Below are 27,279 nucleotides of genomic sequence, written 5' to 3'. Positions count from 1 at the left end.
ATACCTCATCATTACAAGGTGGTGTGGAGAACACTGTGGTCTTGCATACCAGGCTTGTAGTCATCAGGAAACAGACATCGTTGTCCACTATGATATCTTTCATCCTTTTGCTGATAAGTCTGGCAAACGCAGCCTTGGCGAAGGTTAGCGTAGGCTTCAATGACTGCCGTGGCTTCTTCTATGCCAGCACTCCTCCACAAGGGTTTGAAAGCATCTCCAGCCAGATGACACCCATCTGTCAGATGTACGAGGGCTACAACAATCCCTTCTTTGCTTCACTGTATCACAAACAGAATAGATATGGCTTATATTCTGCATACATCTTGGCAACCCGTCCAGGGGATGTTGTTGGAGCGGATCAGACATTTAGACTAGAGCCACAGGTAATTGAAATATTGAGAACATGTCATATGCAGTTATAAATCCAATAACACCCTGATCGTGTAAGAAAATAAATGACACAATTTATATGACACCATTTATCCAAAAAGAGTAATTCTACTATAAAGTAGAAAGCCATTATTATAATAGTCAAAGGCTATATTTCACAGCTCAGTTGGTCATTATGTTGGCTGACTACAGAGCTAAATAATATATTTAATATTTATACATATCTTTAATAATTACACAAGTAGTGTCCCTCTTTAGAAGAAATACCTCTACCTTTTTGATTGGTCAGATTTACTGTTAAACTGCTATATACCAGCTAAAGGGGTAAATATTTTTAATATGTTGCTCTTGTACCAACTGTTATATACTTTATAGTTATTTATGATAATATATAATGTATATTACAAACTAATTATCAGACGTGCATTGTCCATACAATATGAACTGACACCATACATGCAAATTTGGGCTAGATTACAAGTGGAACAGTATTTTTTTTGCAATTGCGAAAACTCAGCTAGAGTTAATTTTTTTGCGCTAGTTGGGTCGCGTTCCTATTACAAGTTTCAAAAAAAGATATTTTGTGCTAGTGTTAACCTGAATAGCGCAAGAAAAACTAACTTTCAATGGAGAAAGTGGGGGGGGGGGGGGAACTAACACTCAAGATCGCGAAAACTCCATCGCATTTTCACATTCCCCATAGAAGTCAATGGAGAAAAAAATAATTGTTGGAAAAAAACATCGCACAAACAACATAGCATATTCACATTAGCAAATGTGATTTTTTTTTCAGTAAATACATAGTTAAACAGGCATGCAGTTCTGTAATACTATAATTATAATGCAACAGTCTTTTGTAACATAAATATCTATTGTGTATTGCTACAACAACATATGTTCACAGTGAGGCATTAACAATAGAATTATACAAGAATTGAACAAGGATTGGGCAAGGGGCAAGACACAAGGCAAGTACTTCTGTAATATTATGTTTTATGTACCTCATTGTTTCCTTATGCAGTTGCTACTGTAATTACTGTGCCTTATGTGTTTAATTGGTTCCCACTTTTGTAAAAATGCTCAACATATTCACATTCCTTTGTGCTGCCTCTCTACATTATTCAATTACTCATTCTCCCTCCCCACCTGCACTGTTCATTAGCCCATCTCTCAAACTCACCTTACTTTTGTACTCATGAACTTTACCTATTCCTAAACACTCTCTCTCCCCCCCTGCACCTTGTCTCAAAAGCAGTCTCATTACTGCAAATCTGCATCTCATCTCATGTCACTCTCCCTCTTACTTTTACTAACTGCTGGTGACATCTCCCCTAATCCTGGTCCCCAACAACTGCCTAGCTGTGCACATCCATGTGTACAGTCCCATAGACTCAGAAAACAAAACTCAGCCAACCTTACTCACATGACTCCTGCATCAAAAGCTACTACCCCTTTCACTTGTGCAATCTGGAACTCTCGCTCTGTTTGTAACAAGCTCACTTCTATACATGACCTCTTTATCTCTCGCTCCCTCAACCTTCTGGCCCTAACCTGGCTCTCTCCGCTAGACACAGCATCCACTGCTGCTTTGTCATATGGGGGTCTCCACTTCAGCCACACTCCTAGGTCTGGTAATAGACAAGGAGGTGGTGTAGGTATTTTACTTTCCTCTCGTTGCACCTTTCAACAAATACAACCCATCTCTTCCCTCACATTTTCCTCATTCGAAACCCACATGATTCGCTTATTCTCTCCTCTCTCTATACATGTTGCAGTCATATACCGACCCCCTGGCTCCTCAACTCAATTTCTAGATCACTTGACTGCCTGGCTACCCTATTTCCGTTCCTCAGACACCCCTGTCCTCATTCTTGGCGACTTTAACATCCCTCTTGATAATCCCACTGCCTCATCTGCAAAACAACTTCTGCAACTCACTTCCTCTTACGGTTTGTCACAATGGACTGATTCTCCCACTCACACAGACTGTCACTCCCTTGACCTGATCTTTAGCTATTGATGCACTCTCTCAAACTTCACAAACTCCCCCTTTCCTCTTTCTGACCACCATCTCTTTACTTGCAACATATCATCCCTCCCTACAACTCTTCCTCCTTCTACTCCTCACACCAAACTTCACAGAAGCATTATGTCACTAGATCAGCAACAGCTTGCTAATTCCCTCAATCCTCTCCTCACATCCTTCTCCTCCTTTTCCTGCCCTGACCAATCTATCTGCCACTATAATTCCACCCTTACATCCGCCCTTGACAATCTGGCCCCTCTTACCATAGCTCGGAAATCACACACTCACCCTCAGCCTTGGCATACTCCTCGGACACGGTACCTACGCAGATGTTCCCGTACTGCTGAGCGGCACTGGAGAAAATATCGAAATTCAGCTGATTTTCTTCATTACAAATTCATCTTGAACTCCTACTATTCTGCCCTTAATCTCCATAAGCAACACTACTTCTCTACTCTTATCTCTAATTTCTTCAAAACCAAAACGTCTAGTCTCCACTTTCAATATTCTTCTCCGCCCTCCCCCACCTCCTAATACAACTGCTCTGTCAGCTCAAGACTTTGCCAGCCACTTCATTAACAAAATCGACTCTATCATAAACGAGATCAGCTCTCAACATAATCCATTCTCTCACCCCCTCAAATGCTCTCAATCAACCACAACCCACATAACCTTAAACTTAGCTCATTCTCCCCTGTTACTGAGGAAGACGTTTCGGCACTTATACTGCGCTCTCACCTCACTATCTGTCCCCTTGACCCTATCCCCTCACAGCTACTCCCCTCCCTCTCTGCTACCCTTATTTACTCACACACATTTACAACCTCTCCCTCAGCACCGGTATATTTCCCTCATCGCTGATGGGGAGATCCTACCTCCCCATCCAACTACCGACCTATTTCCCTCTTCCCTCTTGCCTCAAAGCTTCTCGAAAAACTAGTATATGCACGCCTATACCATTTCCTTACATTAAACTCCCTCCTTGACCCACTGCAATCTGGATTTCGTCCCCATCACTCCACAGAGACAGCAATTGTTAAGGTTACCAACGACCTACTTACAGCAAAATCAAAAGGCCACTTCTCTCTGCTTATCCTCCTTGATCTGTCCGCACCCTTTGACACTGCTGACCACCCTCTTTTGCTCCAAATCCTCTAATCCTTCGGCATCTGTGACACAGCCCTCTTGTGGCTCTCTTCCTACCTGTCAAACCGTACCTTTAGTGTAGCCCTCTCTGGGACCTCCTCTGCCCCGTCACCACTTTCTGTCGGAGTACCGCAAGGCTCTGTCCTCGGTCCCCTCCTCTTCTCAATCTACACGTCATCACTAGGTTCCCTTATAAAGTCCCACAGTTTCCAATATCATTTGTATGCCGACAACACCCAAATCTACTTCTCTGCACCAGACCTATCTCCTTCCTTGCCTAACCCGTGTCACTAACTGTCTTTTTCACAGCATCCTGGATGTCCTCTAACTACCTCAAGCTAAATCTCTCCAAAACTGAGCTCCTTATTTTCCCCCCTTCTTCCAAAATCTCCCCCCCCAATCTCTCTAAAACTGTCAACAACTCCATCATTACCCCTACCCCACATGCCCGATGTCTCTGGGTCACATTTGACTCAGATCTTTCCTTCACTCCTCCCATTCAGTCCTTGGCTAAAGCCTGTCGCTTCCACCTTAAAAACATCTCTAAAATTAGACACTTCTTACACAAGACACAACTAAGATTTTAATCCACTCTCTCATCCTTTCCCGCCTTGATTACTGCAACTCTGTCCTCTCTGGTCTCCCCACCTTCCGCCTAGCTCCTTTATAATCCATAATGAATGCCTCTGCCAGGCTCATCTTCCTTACACATCTCTCTTCATCTGCTGCACCTCTCTGCCAATCCCTTCACTGGCTTCCTCTTGCCTCTAGGATCAAACACAAAATTCTCACTCTGACAAAGCCCTCAACTGCACTGTTCCCCCCTATATCTCAGACCTTGTCTCCAGATACTCTCCCTCCCGTCCCCTTCGCTCTGCTCATGACCTCCTACTCTCCTCCTCTCTTGTTACCTCATCACACTCCCGTTTACAGGACTTCTCCAGACTGGCTCCCATCTTGTGGAACTCTCTGCCTCGCTCCACAAGACTCTCCCCTAGTTTTGAAAGCTTCAAGCGCTCCCTAAAGACTCTACTGTTCAGGGATGCATACAACCTACGCTAACTTTTCTTTATACCAGTTCCTCTCCTCCATTGCTATCCCCTGAACCCCCTTAGCATGTAAGCCTAAGAGTCCAGTTGTTTGTAGATCACCTTCTTAAGAGCTGACTACAACAGTGCAACTCTTGGCAGGGCCCTCTACCCATTTGATCCATATAATTGTTTTGTTGTACTCCGCATTTGTTTATAACGCTGCGGAATCTGTTGGCGCTCTACAAATAACCGATAATAATAATAATAATAATAATAATATTTACATAAATGAATGCATCAAGAAAGAATATCTATATTTTAATGTATATATCCAATACTTAAACTACTATGAATTATACATGACCTTGCATTTTATTTCAGATTGTAGATATAACGTAGTCAGGAATTGCATTGATTTTAAATGTTTAAACAGTTATGTACTGCATGGTTTAAGTATTGCATATCAATTAAAATGTGTTTATGTAAGCTTGTTGTGTTTATTAGTGATAACATAGATATATATGTTAATATATATTTATGTTATAGTAATCCGTATCATTAAATTATATTTTTACATAACTGGCATGCAGTTATGTAGACCTATAATATGAATTATAATGTATTCAATTAGAAATAAACAAAACAAGCAACATTCATTACATTTTAATTTTTATGCAAATATTTAAACATTATGGGCTAGATTACAAGTGGTGCGGTAAAATGTGTTTTCACAATAGCGAAAACTTTGCTAGAGTTACGCTTTTTGCGCTAGTCGGGTTGCACTTGTATTACAAGTTAAAAAAAACATATTTTACGCAAGTGGTTACCAGACTAGGGCAAAAATCCTAACTTAAATTATCGCTTGCGCGTGCATTTATTCCCCCATAGAAATCAATAGAGAAAAAATAGTAGAAAAAAAAACAACACGATTGAATTTTCGCATTCCCCATAGAAGTCAATGGAGAGAAAAAAATTGTTGAGAAAAAAACACCCATCGCGCAAACAACATAGCATATTCGCATTTGCAAATGTTACAGTAAATACATAGTTAAAATCTTTATTATATATGAATGTTTATTATATATGAATATTGCATTTATAAATATGTTTTATCATGTATTCATCTACTTAACTGCAAAGGGCTCTAATGCGGATATATATATCTATATGTGTGTACATATATATTAATGTTTGTATATGTGTTTATATGACTATAAATACATATATGCAGATATAAATACATGAATATGTACACATATCAACATTTAAAAAAAATATTATATATATAATAATATGAGTACAACTGTTTGTTGTCATGTATTTTTGAAGTGTTTTGTGCAACTTTTTAGTTTCATAAAACAGTTAACCACAGCTCTGAGATCGGGGTAAGGATTGAAGCGTAAATGGCGATTCTTATGTTTTTCACATAAAAGAAAATATTGTTTTTATCTCTTAATACAGGCATACCTCGTTTTATTGCGCTTCGCAGATATTGCTCTTTTTACAAATAAAACTAGAGAGAGAGAAGGAGAGAAAGAGAGAGAGGGAGAGAGAAGGAGAGAGAGTGAGAGAGAGAGAGAGAGAGAGAGAGAGAAAGAGAGAGAAGGGGAGAGAAGGAGAGAGAGAGAGAAGGAGAGAGAAGGAGAGAGAAGGAGAGAGAAGGGGAGAGAGAGAGAGAGAGAGAGAGAGAGAGAGAGAGAGAGAGAGAGAGAGAGAGAGAGAGAGAGAGAGAGAGAGAAAGAAAGAAAGAAAGAAAGAAAGAAAGAAAGAAAGAAAGAAAGAAAGAATATGAATTTCAATTATTTCTATTAAAAACACATTAAAACATTTAAAATTGATTTAAAATGATAATGCATGTTTCAAGGTATTTGGTTGGGAATAATTATTACAATTATAACCAGCCTGTTCGCTATGGTCTCTTTGCAATATTAGACAGTGCTAAATGTAATTGAGATCCCGGATTGAAGAAGCTTAGCCTTAGATCAAGGTTGTTTCTATGCTTGATACCTGCTGATATGAGTATTTATAGAACCTTGATAAAAACCTTTGACAATATCTCCACAATGATTTAATGATTGGAACCTATAAATATATGAATATTGAACAGAGAAGCTATCACTACTTTAATTTTAAAGGCTACCTCAATGTGTTTTTAACCTTCCTAAAGTAAAAGTCAACCCTAGCGTTTGTGAAACGCTAGGATTGATTATTGAAACAAATTAAAGGGGACTTTCTTTCATGAAGCGATCGCCGTTCTGAGCTGCTTAGGCAACCCACAGCCAGGGCCGGCCCTAGCCATTGCGGGGCCCAAGGCAGGATGAAAAATGGGGCTCCCTTTCTCCCGCCCCATCTCTGCACCAACCCCGCCCCATCCCCACCTCCAACCCTGCCCAATCTCTGCCTCCAACCCCACTGAATCTCTTCCTCCAACCTCACCCAAACTCCGCCACCACTGCTTTTAATTTTTTTTTCAAGGTAATGCACAAAATATTATATAAACAAAAACATAAATCCACTAATGTGGAGCACTATAACATTGTAAATATTGCAATATACCATTTGTACTATTGGAACAACTGTTTATGTATAGAATAAGGAATTATGCAGACAGTCCCCACACACACACACGCAGACAGCCCCCCACACACACACACAGACAGCCCACACAGACAGCCCACACACACACAGCCCCCACACACACACAACCCACACACAGCCCCCACACACACATAGTCCACACACACAGCCCACACACACACGCAGACAGCTCCCCCGACACACACAGACAGCCCACACACACAGCCCCCCCACACACAGACAGCCCCCCCACACACACACACAGCCCACACACACAGCCCACACACACACACATAGCCCACACACACAGCCCACACACACGCAGCCCACACACACACAGCCCACACACACAGCCCCAACAAAACACACAGCTCACACAAACACACAAAGCCCACACAAACACACACAGCCCCCCCCACACAGCCCCACAGACAGCCCCCCACACACACACACAGCCCACACACACAGTCCACACACACACACACATACACAGCCCACCCACATACACACACAGCCCCCCCACACACACAGCCCCCCCACACACACATGGCCAGCCCACGCACACACACACACAGCCCACACACACACAGCCCACACACACACAGCCCACACAGAAGCAGAAGAAACCCTCTGTAAATGTGTTAAGAATCTGTCACACATTTAGTTAATAGCCCCCCACACACAGGGTAATGGATAATGGGGTAATGGGGTAAATGATGCCCCCAGACCCCAGCCCCTGTAATAAAATGATGCCCCCAGAGTTGCTGCAATAAAATGATGCCCCCAGCCCCCCTGCAATAAAATGATGCCCCCAACCCCCCTGCAATAAAATGATGCTCCCAGCCCACCTGCAATTAAATAATGCTCCCAGCAATAAAATGATGCCCCAGCCCCCTGCAATAAAATGATGCCCTGAGGCCCCCTGCAAGAAATTATGCCCCCAGCAATAAAATGAAGCCCCCAGGCCAGCCCCCCTGCAATAAAAGAATGCCCCCAGCAATAAAATGAAGCCCCCAGGCCAGCCCCCCTACAATAAAATGATGCCTCCAGGCCCCAGGACCCCTGCAATAAAATGATGCCCCCAGCACCCCTGCAATAAAATGATGCTCCCAGCAATAAAATGATTCCCTGAGCCCCTCTGCAATAAATGATGCCCCTAGCAATAAAATGAAGCCCCAGGGCAGCCCCCCTGCAATAAAATGATGTCCCCAGGCCTCTGCACTAAAATGATGCCCCCAGGCCCCAGCCCCCTGCAATAAAATGATGCCCCCAGCCCTGCTGCAATAAAATGATGCCCTCAGCCCCGCTGCAATAAAATGATGCCCCCAGCAACCTTGCACTAAAATGATGCGCCCAGCCCCCTGCAATAAAAGGATGCCCCCCTGCAATAAAATGATGCCTTGTGCCCCCTGCAATAAATGATGCCCCAGCAATAAAATGAACCCCCCAGGCCAGCCCCCTGCAATAAAATGATGCCCCCAGCATCCCTGCAATAAAATGATGCCCCCAGCAATAAAATGAAGCCCCCAACCCTCCTGCAATAATAATGATGCCCTGAGCCCCCCTGCAATAAATGATGCCCTCAGCAATAAAATGAAGCCCCCCTGGCCCCTGCAATAAAATGATGTCCCCAGCCAGGCCCCTGCACTAAAATGATGCCCCCAGCCCCCCTGCAATAAAATGATGCCCCCTGCTTTTCAAAATGATGACCTCAGCATCCCTGCAAAAAAATGATGCACCAGCAATAAAATGCCCCCCCCCCGGCACCCCCCCCAAAATAAAATTAGTTACATTTAAAAAAAAAAACTTAACAAAAAAAAGCACAACCTGACCTGTCTAAAGTTGGGCCCTCTGTGGGACCGTCACATGCATCACCACCGTCCACCTGGCCCCTGCTGCTACTGCTCATGGCTGCTGTGCTTTCATGCTTGATGCTTCTACTGCTTCTCATACGCCGCCCACACCGTCATGTGACTCCTCACCCCCAGTCACCACACTCTAGTCCGAGTCCTGAGTTCCCGGGCTTTTTAGATGAAAAAAAATGGCGCCAAAAATAAATTGGAAAAAAATGGCAGTATTTTTATTTTATTTTTTTTTAAAACGCTGTTTGACTTGGACTACAATGCAAATCTGAAAGGATTGCATTTCATTATTTTTATTGATAATAACCTATTAAAGGTTATATATTAAATGATTATTTTTATATTGCCTGCACAAGAATGACTTAGTTTGTGTGTAAATTTACTTTCAGTTTGTGACAGACCCCTCTGTCCTGGAACTGTGTGGCTCTCCTGGTTGATTTGTGTGGATTTGTGTGATTTCCTGTCCGTGCTTCCCCGTTCGTTTGTGTTTTTTTTTTATCTCCCTAGCACCGCTGAAACTGCCAACCTCCCTGCGGATTATGGATTCTGACATTATGTTTAAGTCACCCTGTGCCCATGATAGGTACCGGGTGTGAATCCAACAGTACTAAAGGGGTTAACTCTCTCCTTGTTCAGTTTTTGGAGAAACTGTATTTTCTGATACAGGTTTCCTGGCATCAGCTATTGTTTACTGTAATTAGGTTTAGGTGATACGCTTTCACCTTGTTTAATCACCTCCAGAGTCCAGACTGCTAGGTGCCAGGAAGGAATCCATTGTTTTCTTGTGTTTGATTGTTTAATTGTTTATGTAATGTATCTTTGTTGTATCCTGTAAAAGGGCATTTTTCCTCTAGCCATGGAGATAATGGGATTTCTTCCCAATTATCTCAAAGGATAGAGAGGAGGGGTTTACTGGTACCAAGGGGAGCGTTTATGCCTAAGCCACTGTGATTGGCGAATGTACTATACTTGTCCCGGTGGGAGACCAGCTTAAATACCGGGCATGTAGCCCTCAATAAATGAGATTTCTGTTTTACCCTCAAGACGGAGCTTGGTCTCATGTTTGGGGGGAATTGCTACTTTGAATTATTCTTTTGCCTGTTCCAGGAGAGAAGGATTTTGTGTATTTTCCCCGTTCAGTGTATTAACTGGGTTTGTGTGTTGCTATTCCCGTATTAAGGGCATCTTTCATCTGGTATTAACCCTCGATATCCGGGAAATACCATAACACAGTTGTATCTTTCAACTAAGTGTATTTTAGTATCTGCTCCTTAACTTGTCCGCCACGGACTGCAATCATTCCGATCCGATCGGGATGATTGACACCCCCTGCTAGCAGCTGGAGGCAACATTGCACAAGCATTTTACAAGAAATGCTTGTGCGATGTTAAATGCTGACAGCGTATGCTGTCGGCATTTAGCGACAGCGAATCATGTCCGCCCGAAATTTAATCGACCAGATGATGGGGAAGTGCGAATGCAAAACTGTACTGATGGGAACTTGTGTAACCCTCCTGTGCTACGCTTCATTGAGTAGACCACAACTCCAGAGAAGAGATTTACATTGCACAGCCAGTACTCTCCTAAATCCATCTCTTCCAGGAACTATCCATTGAGGGAAATTTTGGGATTAATATCTCTATTATTCTTCAATAAATTCTTAACACTTCTATCCTTGCCTACTCCTTGATGAGGCAAAGAACTTCCGGGAGAGAGAGAGAGGGGAGTAGGAGGTATACTTAAAGCTTTGTTGTGGGGTGTCTTTGACTCCTCCTGATAGCAAGGAAGTGAATTCCCACGAGTAAGGATTTTGTGGACTCTTACCATCAGGGATAGGCACGAACCAAGGCTGTGGCGGAAATTTTCTAAAGTAAAGACTTTAGTGAGGGACACATAGGTACATTTCAAAATAAAAAAGTAAATTTATGCTTACCTGATAAATTAATTTCTTTTACGATATGACGAGTCCACGGATTTCATCCTTACTTGTGGGATATTAACCTCCTGCTAACAGGAAGTGGCAAAGAGCACCACAGCAGAGCTGTATATATAGCCCCTCCCTTCCCCTCCACCCTCAGTCATTCGGCCGAAGGTATAGGAAGAGAAAAGGAAAGGCTAAAAGGTGCAGAGGTGACTGAAGTTTACAAAAAATACAAAGAAAAATTGTCTTAAAAAGAACAGGGTGGGCCGTGGACTCGTCATATCGTAAAATAAATTAATTTATCAGGTAAGCATAAATTTACTTTTCTTTTACAAAGATATGATGAGTCCACGGATTTCATCCTTACTTGTGGGAAACCATTTGTAAAATTTGGAAAAAGAATGAAGGGACGACCAAGTCGCAGCCTTACAAATCTGTTCAACAGATGCATCGTTTTTAAAGGCCCATGTGGAAGCCACAGCCCTAGTAGAATGAGCCGTAATTCTTTCAGGAGGCTGCTGTCCAGCAGTCTCATATGCCAGGCGGATGATACTTCTCAGCCAAGAAGAAAAAGAGGTAGCCGTAGCTCTCTGACCCCTACGCTTTCCAGAATAAACAATGAATAATGAAGCTGATTGACGGAAATCCTTAGTTGCCTGTAAGTAAAACTTTAAGGCACGGACCACATCCAAATTATGCAACATACACTCCTTCTTAGAAGAAGGGTTAGGACACAAAGAAGGAACAACAATTTCCTGATTAATATTCTTATTTGAAACAACCTTAGGAAGGAATCCAGGTTTGGTACATAACACCACCGTATCAGAATACAAAATGAGATAAGGAGAATCACACTGTAGTGCTGAAAGCTCAGAAACTCTTCGAGCAGAAGAAATAGCAACTAAAAACAAAACTTTCCAAGATAACAATTTGATATCTATGGAATGCATGGGATCAAACGGAACCCCTTGAAGAACTCTAAGAACTAAATTCAAACTCCAGGGAGGAGTAATGGGTCTAAATACAGGCTTAATTCTAGATAGAGCCTGACAAAAAGACTGGACATCTGGTACATTTGCCAAACGTTTGGGAAACAGAATTGACAAAGCTGAAATTTGTCCCTTTAAGGAACTTGCTGATAATCCTTTCTCCAATCCTTCTTGGCAAAAAGACAGAATCCTAGGAATCCTAACTTTACTCCATGAGTAACCCTTGGATTCACACCAATAAAGATATTTACGCCATATCTTATGATAGATTTTTCTAGTGACAGGCTTTCTAGCCTGTATCAAAGTATTGATGACCGAATCAGAGAATCCTCGCTTCAATAAAATCAAGCGTTCAATCTCCACACAGTCAGCTGCAGAGAAATTAGATTTGGATGTTGGAAAGGACCTTGAATGAGAAGGTCCTGTCTCAATGGAAGTTTCCATGGTGGCAGAGAGGACATGTCCACTAGATCCGCATACCAAGTCCTGCGTGGCCATGTAGGCGCTATCAGGATCACTGAAGCTCTCTCCTGTTTGATTTGAGCAATCACGCGTGGGAGGAGAGGAAACGGTGGAAACACATAAGCTAGGCTGAACAACCAAGGCACTGCCAAGGCATCTATCAGTTCGGCCTGGGGATCCCTTGACTGGGATCCGTATCTTGGAAGCTTGGCATTCTGTCGAGATGCCATCAGATCCAATTCCAATCTGCCCCATCTGAGAATCAATGAGGCAAATAACTCCGGGTGAAGTTCCCACTCCCCCGGATGAAAAGTCTGTTGACTTAGAAAATCCGCTTCCCAGTTCTCTAATCCTGGGATGTAGATTGATGATAGATGACAAGAGTTGGCCTCTGCCCAACGGATTATCTTGGATACCTCTATCATCGCTAAGGAACTCCTTGTTCCCCCCTGATGATTGATATATGCCACAGTCGTGATGTTGTCCGACTGGAATCTGATGAATTTGGCCGAAGCCAACTGAGGCCATGCCTGAAGCGCATTGAATATTGCTCTCAGTTCCAGAATATTGATTGGAAGTAGAGACTCCACTTGAGTCCAAACACCCTGAGCCTTCATGGAGTTCCAAACTGCACCCCAGCCCAGAAGGCTGGCATCGGTTGTCACTATCACCCACGAGGGTCTGCGGAAACAAGTCCTTTGGGACAGATGATCCGACGACAACCACCAAAGAAGAGTTTCTGGTCTTTTGATCCAGATTTATCTGAGGAGATAAATCCGCATAATCCCCATTCCACTGTCCGAGCATGCACAGTTGCAGTGGTCTGAGATGAAAGCGAGCAAGCGGAACGATGTCCATTGCCGCTACCATTAATCCAATTACCTCCATACACTGAGCCACTGATGGCCGAGGAAAGGACTGAAGTACTCGGCAAGTATTTAGAATCTTTGATTTTCTGACCTCTGTCAGAAATATTTTCATGGCTATCAGAGTTCCCAAGAAAGGAACCCTTCTCTATGTTCACCTTCCAACCGTGAGTTCTCAGAAAAGACAATACTATGTCCGTGTGAGCTTTTGTCAGCTGATATGTTGACACCTGAATTAGAATATTGTCCAGATAAGGCGCCACTGCTATGCCTCGCGGTCTGAGAACCGCCAAAAGAGACCCTAGAACCTTCGTGAAGATTCTGGGTGCTGTGGCCAACCCAAAGGGAAGAGCCACAAACTGATAATGTTTGTCCAGAAAGGCAAACCTTAGAAACTGATGATGATCCTTGTGGATAGGAATATGAAGGTAAGCATCCTTCAGGTCCACGGTAGTCATATATTGACCCTCCTGGATCATTGGTAAAATTGTTCGTATAGTCTTCATCTTGAACGATGGGACTCTGAGAAATTTGTTTAGACACTTGAGGTCTAAGATGGGTCTGAAAGTTCCCTCTTTTTTGGGAACCACAAATAGATTTGCGTAAAACCCCTGTCCTTGTTCTGATTTTGGAACTGGACAAATTACTCCCATGGTAACAAGGTCTTTTACACAGCGCAAGAACGCCTCTCTTTATCTGGTCTGCAGATAATCGTGAAAGATGAAACCTCCCTCTTGGGAGAAAATCCTTGAAATCCAACTGATAACCGTGGGTCACTATTTCTAGTGCCCAGGGGTCCTGAACATCTCTTACCCAAGCCTGGGCAAAGAAAAAAAGTCTGCCCCCTACTAGATCCGTTCCCGGATCGGGGGCCACCCCTTCATGCTGTCATAGTAGCAGCAGCGGGCTTCTTAGATTGCTTACCTTTATTCCAATTTTGGTTGGGTCTCCAGACTGACTTAGATTGGGTAAAATTCCCTTTCTGTTTTGAGGAGGAAGAGGAAGTAGAAGGTCCTCCCTTAAAATTCCTAAAGGAACGAAAATTATTCTGTTTACCCCTCATCTTAACAGACTTATCCTGAGGTAGAGCATGGCCTTTACCTCCTGTAATGTCAGAAATTATTTCCTTCAATTCTGGCCCGAAAAGGGTCTTACCTTTAAATGGAATAGCTAAAAGCTTATGTTTAGATGACACATCAGCAGACCAAGGTTTGAGCCACAACGCTCAAGGTGCTAAAATAGCAAATCCTGCATTTTTCGCCGCTAATTTAGCAATTTGAAAAGCGCATCAGTAATAAAAGAATTAGCTAACTTGAGAGCCTTAATACTATCCAAAATGTCATCTAACGGAGTCTCAACCTTCAGGGACTCTTCCAGAGCTTCAAACCAAAAAGCTGCTGTAGTAGTTACTGGAACAATGCAAGCAGTAGGTTGTAAAAGAAAACCTTGATTAATAAACAATTTCTTTAGGAGACCCTCTAATTTTTTTATCCATTGGGTCTTTGAAAGCACAACTGTCCTCAATGGGTATAGTTGTACGCTTAGCCAGAGTACATATAGCTCGCTCCACCTTAGGGACCATTTGCCACAAGTCCCGAATGGTGTCCGATATGGGAAACATTTTCTTAAAAGTAGGAGGGGGAGAAAATGGTATACCTGGTCTATCCCATTCCTTCTTAATAATTTCCTAAATTCTTTTAGGAACCGGAAAAACATCAGTATAAGTAGGCACTTCTAGATATTTGTCCATTTTACACAATTTCTCTGGTGGCATCATAATAGGATCACAATCACCCAGAGTCGCTAAGACCTCCCGAAGTAACAGACGGAGGTGTTCAAGCTTAAATTTAAAGGACATAACGTCCGAATCTGTCTGAGGTAACACATTCCCTGAGTCTGAAATTTCTCCCTCAGACAGCCATTCCCTGACCCCCAACTCAGAAAACTGTGAGGGTACATCGGAAATAGCTAATAAAGGATCAGAGGATTCACTATTTACATTAATACCTGACCTACTGCGTTTACCCTGCAACACTGGTAATTTAGATAATACCTCTGTAAGGGTAGTTGACATAACTGAAGCCATCTCCTGCAGAGTAAAAGAATTAGACGCACTAGAGGTACTGGGCGTCGCTTGTGTGGGCGTTAAAGGTTGTGACACTTGGGGAGAATTGGATGGCATAACCTGATTCTTTTCAGATTCAGAATCATCCTTAGGCACACTATCTTGACCTAAAATATGGTCTTTACCATGTAAGGCCCTTTCAGTACAAGAGGTACACAATGTAAGAGGGGGTTCCACAATAGCTTCTAAACACATATAACAATGAGAATCCTCAATGTCAGACATGTTGAACAGACTAATAATAGCTACAAAAGTCGTTTAAACACTTTATTTATTGCTTTAAATAAAACTTTGAAAAACGTGTACTGTGCCTTTAAGAAAGAAAAAGTGAACAATTTTTCCAAAACTGCTTAAATAACGTTAATTTGCAATCACTAAATTCACTAAAACTAATTAGTATATCCAAAAATTATTGCACCCTATGAGAAAGGTGAAAAAATAAGGCTCTAATGAAAAATATAACAGTTTACAAAAAAGCACCCTGTGCAACTCGCCACAGAACTGCTGTGGCGCCTACCTGCCCCCAGGGTACTTCGAAATCAATAGCCAACACTCCAAGCCAGAGACTACTGTCCAGGAGCAACCGGAGTTACTGCTTGCTGCTCCTCTGTCAGAAGGAAGTGTGTATCTGATCGTGCGAAGACAAGCCCCGCCCCTTATGGCCAAAGTTGGAGTAGGCCCAAACACAACCGCATGGGAAGCGGTTTAACAAGCTAAGTGGAACACAAAACATACCCCAAACACATCCCAGCAAATCATACTGGACAAATAAATAAAAAATAAAACGTTTTTAACAGTTTATCTATAAAACGTTCCTATGCGGTGTCATATCATGCCCTTATGTCAATAATAAAAAAATATAATAATAACAGGGGACTCTAGTAATACCCTTCTGTGAAACAGGACCACTGCTTACCCCATTCCCATATAGGGAAATAAATGCCAGCCAGTTCTGATATATCAAGTCTCTTCAGAAAATAAAAGGCTGCACATACCTTAATGCTGCTTGTAGCATGAAACTGGTCTCCACACTGAAGATGTCTCATGGTTACCTTCAGAAGTCTTGTGGGAACCAGCATGGATCTTAGTTACAACTGCTAAGATCATCAACCTCAGGGCAGAAATCTTCTTCTATAACCCCCTGAGGAAAATAGTACTCACCGGTACCATTTAAAATAAAAAAACTTCTTGATTGAAGAAACTAAAACTAACACCTCACTTTACCATGTCTTCCTAGTATAACACAGGCAAAGAGAATGACTGAGGGTGGAGGGGAAGGGAGGGGCTATATATACAGCTCTGCTGTGGTGCTCTTTGCCACTTCCTGTTAGCAGGAGGTTAATATCCCACAAGAAAGGATGAAATCCGTGGACTCGTCATATCTTTGTAAAAGAAACATCATTACATAGCGCTGGGTGTTATTATACTGATGCAGATACCACTGATCCTATAACCAGCCCTCCTCTGGCTATACACATGTGCCAGTATCACTTCTGTGTCTTTGTATAAAGCTGGGTGTTATTATACAGATGCAGATACACATCCAGTATTTCACCCAGGCTTTATTTATTCCATAACTCACCCAATATCGCTAGCAGTCTCTTGACAAGCCACTAACTTTATTCACACTACATATTCTCTCTTTTCTATTATTTAATCAGAAAGAAAAGATATACTAAGGTTGTGAATCAGTGGCAGCTTGCTTCTTGAATCTTCCCTCTCTCTCAGTCTCACTTAGAGTAATTTTCCCGGTACTAAGAGGCATCACGTGGGAGTGGCCACAACCCTGTGAAACGCGGCGCCGCATGTGTCAAGAAAGAGTCAGGACCAGCATTCATCTGTCCTACTCCTCCCTCCCTGCAGCAAAATGGGCGGTGGACACTGTAAGGGCCAGTCATGGACACCAGTGCCCGTGTACGGGCACCTTGCCTATCCCTGCTTACCACCTAGAAAGAAAAGCATAGTTAGGGCATGAGTGGGAGTAATAAATAGTGCTCCACTCGTAATATAACCCACTATATAGAAATTTGCAGTGTCAGGTTTTAGAATCCTCAAGGGTTCAATTAAGAAAACTAGGCAAAATAAATAATGCGAGTAAATAACCATTTTTATATACTTATAATTTAAAAAAAAAGGCTCATTCAATTTTGAGTTTCATGTTCAGTTAAGTAGATACTTTTGAAAGTAGCAGTATATGTTGCATAATTCAATAATTGCATTGGTTGATAAGGAAACACCTATATATACCTCCTAACATTTAAGGCTAGGAAATAGGGACTCAGGGGGTTCAGGGTGGGAAGTAACTATTTTGTTGGTGAGGCAGCAACAATTTGTGGGCATTTATGGACAGTGTATGGGCAGGGCTAAGGGAAATTCTGCAAATAGCATACCTCCCAAATGTCCCGATTTTCGCGGGACAGTCCCGATTTTAGGGATCTGTCCCCCTGTCCCGGGTTGCTAGCCATCTGTCCCGATTTGCCCCAGGCATTTAAAAAATATATATATATATATATATTTTTTTTTTTTTTTGGGCCCATACTCAGAATCAGCTGACTTTGCTCTGACAGGGTTAGATACCTGTTAGATTCCCTGTGGAAAAGGAATGGTGTGTGGGTTAAGCAGGAGTAAGAAGGCTGTATACACTCTGACCACTATTAATGGTAACCTCTCTAACCTACCTCTGGTAGTGATGATGTCTAACCCCTGGTGATAATACTAGCATGCCTTCAGTTTTATACAATGAGCAGTGCTAATACCAGGGTAACGAACAGTGGCAGCCGCAGACTGCCAGCTAATGTGCTTGCCAACCCCAGGACCACATACAATGAATTACAGATACCCATACATGATGTAGTGTGTGTGTCTATCTGTATCCATAACTCTGTGTGTGTGTATCTGTATGTAAAAGTTTATGCTATGTAGTGTGTGTGTGTCTGCATGTATAAATGTAAGCTATGTAGTGTGTGTATGTGTATCTGCATGTATAAATGTATGCTATGTAGTGTGTGTGTGTCTGCATGTATAAGTGTATACTATATAGTGTCTGTGTATCTGCATGTATAAGTGTATGCTGCATGTATAAGTGTATGCCATGTAGTGTGTGTGTATCTTCATGTGTAAGTGTATGCTATGTAGTGTGTGTGCATCTGCATGTATAAGTGTATGCTATGTAGTGTGTGTGTATCTGCATGTATAAGTGTATGCTATGTAGTGTGTGTGTATTTGCATGTGTATGCTATGTAGTGTGTGTATCTGCATGTGTATGCTATGTAGTGTGTGTGTATCTGCATGTATAAGTGTATACTATGTAGTGTGTGTGTGTATCAGCATGTATAAGGGTATGCTATGTAGTGTGTGTGTATCTGCATGTATAAGTGTATGCTATGTAGTGTGTGTGTATTTGCATGTGTATGCTATGTAGTGTGTGTATCTGCATGTGTAAGTGTATGCTATGTAGTGTGTGTGTATCTGCATATATAAGTGTATGTTATGTAGTGTGTGTGTATCTGCATATATAAGTGTATGCTATGTAGTGTGTGTGTATCTGCATGTGTAAGTGTATGCTATGTAGTGTGTGTGTGTATCTGCATGTGTAAGTGTATGCTATGTAGTGCGTGTATGTATCTGCATGTATAAGGGTATGCTATGTAGTGTGTGTGTATCTGCATGTATAAGTGAATGCTATGTAGTGTGTGTATTTGCATGTGTATGCTATGTAGTGTGTGTATCTGCATGTGTATGCTATGTAGTGTGTGTGTATCTGCATGTATAAGTGTATACTATGTAGTGTGTGTGTGTATCTGCATGTATAAGGGTATGCTATGTAGTGTGTGTGTATCTGCATGTGTAAGTGTATGCTATGTAGTGTGTGTGTATCTGCATGTGTAAGTGTATGCTATGTAGTGTGTGTGTATCTGCATATATAAGTGTATGCTATGTAGTGTGTGTGTGTATCTGCATATATAAGTGTATGCTATGTAGTGTGTGTGTATCTGCATATATAAGTGTATGCTATGTAGTGTGTGGGTATCTGCATGTGTAAGTGTATGCTATGTAGTGTGTGGGTATCTGCATGTGTAAGTGTATGCTATGTAGTGTGTGTATCTGCATGTGTAAGTGTATGCTATGTAGTGTGTGTGTGTATCTGCATGTGTAAGTGTATGCTATGTACTGTGTGTGTGTATCTGCATGTGTAAGTGTATGCTATGTACTGTGTGTGTGTATCTGCATGTGTAAGTGTATGCTATGTACTGTGTGTGTGTATCTGCATGTGTAAGTGTATGCTATGTAGTGTGTGTGTATCTGCATGTATAAGTGTATGCTATGTAGTGTGTGTGTATCTGCATGTGTAAGTGTATGCTATGTAGTGTGCTACTGTGCATTTTTGCTGACTTTAAAGGCCAGAATCTAGAATATTAATGGGGAATGCAGAGAGCAGTTTTAAAGAATTTATTATTAAATGTCCAATTAAGATAAAAATATTTAGCAATGTCTTTGCAAAGGCTTATTAAATACATAGCTCACATAGCCATACCAGTGGTTTGAGCTTGTGTTTGATTTGCTGCCTGTGTATTAAAATATATGACTTTATTTAGAATTTTATTTATATTACTTTGGTCTTATGATTTTTTTAAGCCCCGCCCACCACATTTCAATTTTTTGCCACGGTGGGGGGGGGGGGGGGGGGGTGTCCCTCTTTTGAATTTTGAAATGTTGGGAGGTATGAAATAGCAGCATATAATTGCCTCAGAATTAGGGACTGTCCCTCTTAAATAGGGACAATTGGGAGGTATGCACACCTTCTTGAGTATAAAACACACAATAAATATACCCATGACAAATGGGCACCGTAAATTGAAAAAAAGCAAAATCCTACAATTAGGACAAAAATTATTGACATACTAAAAATACAGGACACTTAGTGTTGGTGCACAACATATATATTTTTACAAATACACATGCAAACAAAATTGTTACGGTTACCCTTAGTCTCGCTGAGAGATTGACCGCTTAGTAGCCTGGATCCCTATTGCTAAAGAGGGGAGAAGCTGCTTTCCATAGTATTCTATATGAGTCTCGCAAATATAGAATAATCTCCCTTAGCTGTAGTACAGCTAGGATACCCTTCTGCCCACAAAAACGAGTCAACGCTGCGATTGAGGGTCAAACAAGAACTCAGGACTGGGATGCCCAGCCTGCTTTTTATTAAGGTTACATGCACACAGGGCACTCCCAGGGGGAGAGGGGGGGGGAAGCACAAAATCCCCCATCACACATTTAGATAGAGAGCACTGTCCTTTGACAGGCCACAATAGGATTACAGTACTTAAGATAACAAGTTTACAAGTTCATCTTATCAATTAGCAGTCTGGCTCCAGAGGTGATTAGACAATGGGATTGGTTATCCCTAAACTTAGAGCTGAGGCTAGCAAAAATGTGTATTTAGGCAATAGTTTCTAAAAGCTGAAAAAAAAGAGTTAACTCTTTATGAAACGATACTTGTTACGGTTTTCTTGGAGCCCTTCTTAGGCGCTGGCTTGCTGGTTCAGGCATTGCTGCTGGGAAATAAGCTCTTCACAACAAAATAACTAATGCTTCTGTAACAGTGCTCCCTTTCTGTGGAACACTCTGGCAGACACGGTCTGACCCCTTTTCGGGGCAGACTAAGGCTGTCCAGACCGCTGGTTATGCGGGGCTGAGGTCTGTTTGTCTGGACAACCCGTCGGCGTTGCCATTCTGTTTCCCAGGTCTGTAAGTAATGGTGAAATTGAAGGGTTGCAACGATAAGCTCCAACGTAATAGCCTGCCGTTATCTCCAGAGACCCGGTTCAGCCACACCAACGGGTTATGGTCGGTGACCAGAGTGAACTCCTGACCATATAAATAGGGAGTCAATTTCTTTAATGCCCACACCAAAGCCAAACACTCCTTTTCGACCGCTGCATAGCTGACTTCGCGGGGCAGGAGCTTCCGGCTGATGTAGGCAACTGGATGCTCCCCTCCATCTTCGCCTACTTGGCTGAGGACAGCTCCCAGCCCGAACATGGAAGCGTCTGTATGGACGATAAAACGTTTGTTAAGGGCTGGGGCCGCCAAGACAGGAGCGTTAATTAGAGCATTTTTGAGAGCCTGGAAAGCCGTTTCACAGTGGGGAGACCACAGGACCTGTCGAGGTAAGTTCTTCTTGGTCAAGTCAGTCAGGGGTTTGGCAAGTGTGCTGTAGTCTGGTACGAACCGTCTATAGTACCCTGCCGTGCCCAGGAAGGCTAGGACCTGAGTCTTAGTGATGGGGGTGGGCCAATTGGCGACAGCTTCTATTTTGGCCGGCTCTGGTCGCTGCTTTCCACACCCCACCCGGTGACCCAGGTACTGTACCTCGGCCATCCCAAAGTGGCATTTTTCTGGCTTCAGAGTCAGGCCAGCAGCCCGGATCTGATCCAGAACCATTCCCACATGAGCTAAGTGGTCCTCCCAGGACTCACTGTGGATCGCTATGTCGTCCAGGTAGGCGCAAGCAAAACTCTGGAAGCCATCCAGGAGCCTATCCACCAAGCGCTGGAATGTAGCTGGGGCATTCTTCATCCCAAACGGCATTACCCTAAACTGATATAAGCCGAATGGGGTGACGAATGCCGACTTGGGGATAGCCTCCGGGGCCAGGGGAATCTGCCAGTAACCTTTGCAGAGGTCAATAGTGGTCAGGTAATTTCCCCTGGCTATACGATCGAGTAGCTCGTCTACCCTGGGCATAGGGTAAGCGTCCGTCACGGTATTTTCATTGAGCCTCCGATAGTCTACACAGAACCGGGTGGTCCCATCTTTCTTGGGCACCAAGACAACTGGGGAGGCCCATGGACTATCGGAGGGCTCAATTACCCTGAGCTGGAGCATCTCATCGATCTCCTTCTTCATTCCTGTCCTAACTGCTTCGGGGATTCGGTACGGAGCCTGGCGCAAGGGAGCTTGTCCCGGAGTATCTACCTGGTGGGTGGTTAAAGTAGTGTACCCTGGCTTCGGGGAGAAGGTGAGGTGTTTGGACTGGAGGAGTTGGTTGAGCTGCTCCCTTTCAGTGGGGCTAAGTCGGTCCCCTATCTGAACCTGCGCCACTATACCTGTGGGGAGACTCTTTTCTAATAGGTCTGGAATGGGTAAACTGTCTGGGTCTTCCTGAGGGGAACAACATACGGCCGTCACGTTCTCTGGTCGCTCAAAATATTCCTTGAGCATGTTTACATGGAATGTCTTTCTAAGATTGTTGTCATGGCAGCTAGCTATCACATAAGTGGTGTCTCCCCTTTTCTCTACGATCTGGTAGGGACCCTGCCAGGACGCCTGCAATTTGTCTGTCTTCACCGGCTTAAGTACTAACACCTTTTGTCCTATGGTGAAGATTCTCTTTCGGGCCCCCCGATCGTACCATACTTTCTGTCTTCTCTGGGCCAACTGGAGATTAGCCCGCACGGATTTGGCTAATTGCTCCATTCGGTCCCTGAGTTCCAGCACGTATGGCACAATGGGGACACCGTCAGCCTCCATCTCTCCCTCCCAGTGCTCCCGGATCAGGTTTAGGGGTCCCCGTACCTTTCTTCCGTAGAGCAACTCGAAGGGAGAGAACCCTGTCGTTTCCTGGGGCACCTCCCGATAAGCAAATAGGAGGTGCGGCAGGAAGCGTTCCCAGTCTCGGTATTCCTGAGTGAACGTCTTGAGCATTTGCTTGAGGGTCCCATTGAACCTCTCACACAGCCCGTTCGTCTGGGGGTGGTATGGGGAGCTCAGGAGGGACTTAATTTTGCAAACCTGCCAGAGTTGTTGGGTTAATTCAGCCGTAAATTGGGTGCCTCGGTCGGATAGGATTTCTTTTGGAAATCCTACCCGGGAGAACACCTGTACTAGTGCATTCGCTACCGTATCCGCTTGTATGTTGGATAGGGCGACAGCCTCTGGGTACCTGGTAGCGTAGTCCACTACGGTAAGAATGTAGCGCTTACCGGAGGGACTAGGGGTAGCCAGTGGTCCCACTAGGTCAATAGCAACCCGGCTGAAGGGTTCCTCTACAATGGGCATATTTACTAGCTGGGCTTTAGGGTGATCGCCTCGCCTTCCTACTCGTTGACACACATCGCAGGTGTTACAGTAAGTTCTAACGTCAGCGTGCACCCCTGGCCAAAAGAACGTGTGAGTAATGCGGTGTAGGGTACGGGTTACGGCTAGGTGGCCTGCTAAGGGGATGTCGTGGCCTATTTTGAGGATTTCTTGACGGTATTTGTGGGGCACTACCAGCTGTCGCCTACGCTGTCCCCTTTTCTCTGTCCAGCGGTATAGTTTCCCTTTTTCCCATAAGAATGTTTCGTTATCTGCCCCGCCCCCTCCGGTCTCTGCTCGTTCCCGGTACTTTTGTAAGGTCGGGTCAGTCTTAGACTCTGCCTCGAAAGCATCTGGGGTGTCCCAGGGTATGGGGCCTAACCTGTCAGGCAAGGTCGGGGTAGGTCTTACCTGTGTCTCCCGCACTGGTGAGAGCTCTCGCTCTGTCCGGGCTTGGGCCCGTGTAGTCACTGGGTCCGCCTCGTTGTTGCATACTGGAGCATAGGCAGAAGTCATGGGGCCCAAATCGTTGCCCAGTAGTACTTCGGCAGGTAAATTATCCATTAGGCCCACGTTCACAGCCCCCTTTCCCGCTCCCCAATCAAGATGCACTTTAGCTGTTGGAATTTTGTACACATCCCCCCCCGCCACTCTAACGGCCACAGTCTGTCCGGATCGCTTGTGCTCTGGCACCAAATGACTCTGTACCAGCGTGATAGTAGCCCCTGTGTCTCGCAATCCCTCGGTAGATCGCCCCTCGAGCCATACCCTCTGCCGATGGTGCTGGCGGTTATCTGAGGCAGCATATACAGGGTCTGCCTCGTGAAGCGGCCCCACATATCCCTCCATAGGGGCCTCTTGGTTAACACAGAGGGCCCGGGCCGGACGATAGGACCCAGAGGGGTAATTGTAATTCCTGGGTGTCTGGTGCGTATTAAGGGGGCAGCTAGCCATGAAATGCCCTGGTTGCTTGCATCGGTGGCAAGTCGGTCTGTGACGCTCAGAGCTGTTATTGGGTGGTCCTGAGTGTCGGACGGGCCCTGTGGGCACCGGGGCTCGGAATTCAGCACGAGGGGGTGCACGGTAAACCTCTCTGAGTTCGACCCGTGCTGGAGCTCGGTAGTTCATGGGTTTGTGAAGACGGGAGTCATAATGTTCATCGGCCAATTTGGCTGCTTCTTCTAAGGTAGAAGGCCGCCTGTCTCGCAGCCATTCCTTCCCTTGCTGTTCCATGCCATTATAAAAATGTTCTAAGAGAAACAATTGTAAAATTTCCTCCCCAGTCACCGCTTTACTTCCGCTCAGCCAGTGATTTGCCGCTCTCCGCATTCGGTGCGCCCATTCCATATGGGTATCGTTAGGCTTCTTTTCCGTGCCCCGAAACTGTCGGCGATACGTGTCCGGAGTTACAGCGTACCGTCGCAACAGTGTCTCCTTAACTAGCTCATACTGTGTCACTTCCTTAGCACCCAGAGTACGAAAGGCTTCCAGGGCTCGCCCGGATAGTTTCCCAGACAATATCGTGGGCCACTCTCTGTTGGGAATCTGGTGCAGGGCACATTGCCTTTCGAAGTCCGCCAAATATTCATCAATCCCTGTCTCGCTCTCTAGAAAGGGTCGAAATGCCGTATAGGGTATCTTGGGCCTCCCAGCATTTTCGACAGGGATGATTACCTGCGGGGCTACAGCATTGCGGTGTGCGTTCGCTAGGTTGAGTTCGTGGGCTCGAGTCTCTCGTATATCCTCGTCCGCCTCCGCCATCAACTGCTGTACCAATTCCATGGAGGGGTTCGGCCCGTATAATGAGAGCCTTTCCCGAACAATCCTGGTTTTTTCATCACTAATCGTGGTCGGTGTTTCCGCCATTGTGAAGCTCTGATCCAGTTCGTTCAATTCTGCGATCAGCTCTCTCCTCGGCCGGTTGCTGGCGTACCCCCCTCTGCTTTCAAGTAAATCCTTTAGGGTTGTACGCTTCAATTTTTCGTAAGCGCTCTCCATCCGTTCTGTACCTCTCCTAGGAAATCCAGGAAAATCCCGCCGCTGCCGCCAAATGTTACGGTTACCCTTAGTCTCGCTGAGAGATGGACCGCTTAGTAGCCTGGATCCCTATTGCTAAAGAGGGGAGAAGCTGCTTTCCATAGTATTCTATATGAGTCTCGCAAATATAGAATAATCTCCCTTAGCTGTAGTACAGCTAGGATACCCTTCTGCCCACAAAAACGAGTCAACGCTGCGATTGAGGGTCAAACAAGAACTCAGGACTGGGATGCCCAGCCTGCTTTTTATTAAGGTTACATGCACACAGGGCACTCCCAGGGGGAGAGGGGGGGGGAAGCACAAAATCCCCCATCACACATTTAGATAGAGAGCACTGTCCTTTGACAGGCCACAATAGGATTACAGTACTTAAGATAACAAGTTTACAAGTTCATCTTATCAATTAGCAGTCTGGCTCCAGAGGTGATTAGACAATGGGATTGGTTATCCCTAAACTTAGAGCTGAGGCTAGCAAAAATGTGTATTTAGGCAATAGTTTCTAAAAGCTGAAAAAAAAGAGTTAACTCTTTATGAAACGATACTTGTTACGGTTTTCTTGGAGCCCTTCTTAGGCGCTGGCTTGCTGGTTCAGGCATTGCTGCTGGGAAATAAGCTCTTCACAACAAAATAACTAATGCTTCTGTAACAAAAATGTACCCACAGCACATATCAAATATGCAATACATGTGAGGGCATTGGTTGGTCTTCTAAGATTGAACAACTGCACAGTAACATTGTATAGCCCAGATTTATTTGGATCTCAGATAGCCCTTTTAGTAATAAAATGATTATTGGTAATAAGAATGATTAACATAAAAGTAATGAAAGTCCATTTCATGCCGTTTCTCTCTCTTCCAGCTGGTGGACACCAGACTTCCTAGTACAATAATGCTTCAGCCTGCGACTGAAACTGCCATTCGCAACTTGGGCCTCTCTGGTGTCGCTGGTGATTTAATTCGAAATGTTCAGGCTGTGAACTCTGACTACACAGGAAGCAACTATCACAAAGGACACCTGAACCCAAATGCAGACCATCCTGATGGACCAGCGCAAAAAGTCACCTACACCTTGACCAATGTGGCCCCAATGTATGGTGCATTGAATAGTGGAGCCTGGAGGAACAATGAGATGAGAGTGAGGAACATTGCCGCTAGCTGTAGCAAGATGCACGTCATTACAGGAGTGGTGCCTGGAAATAACTGGATCTCTGTCAATGGAGTCCAAAGAATCAACATCCCCAGCCACGTCTGGAGTGCATATTGCTGCCTGGACAACAACAGTAGACCAATCAAAGCAGAGGGAAGTTTGGCCTCAAACAGTGTTAATTCAGTCACAACAGGGCTCAGCATTTCTAATCTGCAAAACCAACTGAGATCCCTGATAGGAGTCTCCACTATTACATTATTTCAAAATAACTGTGCATAAAATGTAAAAAAGGCGAATCAATAAAATGGGGATGATAATCTAATTTTACAGAGTGTTACTTTAATGACCTGTTATATTAAAATTATTAAAGTTTGAATGAGACCTAGCTCTGTATGCAGAGGAGACCAAATCCAGTCCTCTAACTCTATCAATGGTCCTAACCGTAGCATTAGCTGTGTTGAGGAAAAAAAACATAATTTATGCTTACCTGATAAATTTATTTCTCTTGTAGTGTATCCAGTCCACGGATCATCCATTACTTGTGGGATATTCTCCTTCCCAACAGGAAGTTGCAAGAGGATCACCCACAGCAGAGCTGCTATATAGCTCCTCCCCTAAC

At 44.0% G+C, this 27,279-nt stretch overlaps 1 protein-coding gene across 1 annotated transcript; it reads left to right on the top strand.

Annotated features, from left to right (window-relative positions):
- LOC128642569 (endonuclease domain-containing 1 protein) lies at positions 1 to 26,982 on the top strand. Its single transcript, XM_053695334.1, has 2 exons — positions 1 to 383; positions 26,373 to 26,982. Exons 1-2 carry the CDS (start codon positions 90 to 92, stop codon positions 26,937 to 26,939), a joined length of 861 nt encoding a protein of 286 aa, XP_053551309.1. The 5' UTR covers positions 1 to 89; the 3' UTR covers positions 26,940 to 26,982.
- Positions 26,983 to 27,279: the final 297 nt, after the last annotated feature.

This window comes from Bombina bombina, chromosome 12, assembly GCF_027579735.1.
Source record: "Bombina bombina isolate aBomBom1 chromosome 12, aBomBom1.pri, whole genome shotgun sequence".
Taxonomy (NCBI): Eukaryota; Metazoa; Chordata; class Amphibia; order Anura; family Bombinatoridae; genus Bombina; species Bombina bombina.
The sequence above is the reverse complement of the archived record's forward strand: the minus strand, read 5'-3'. Positions and strand labels throughout refer to the sequence as shown.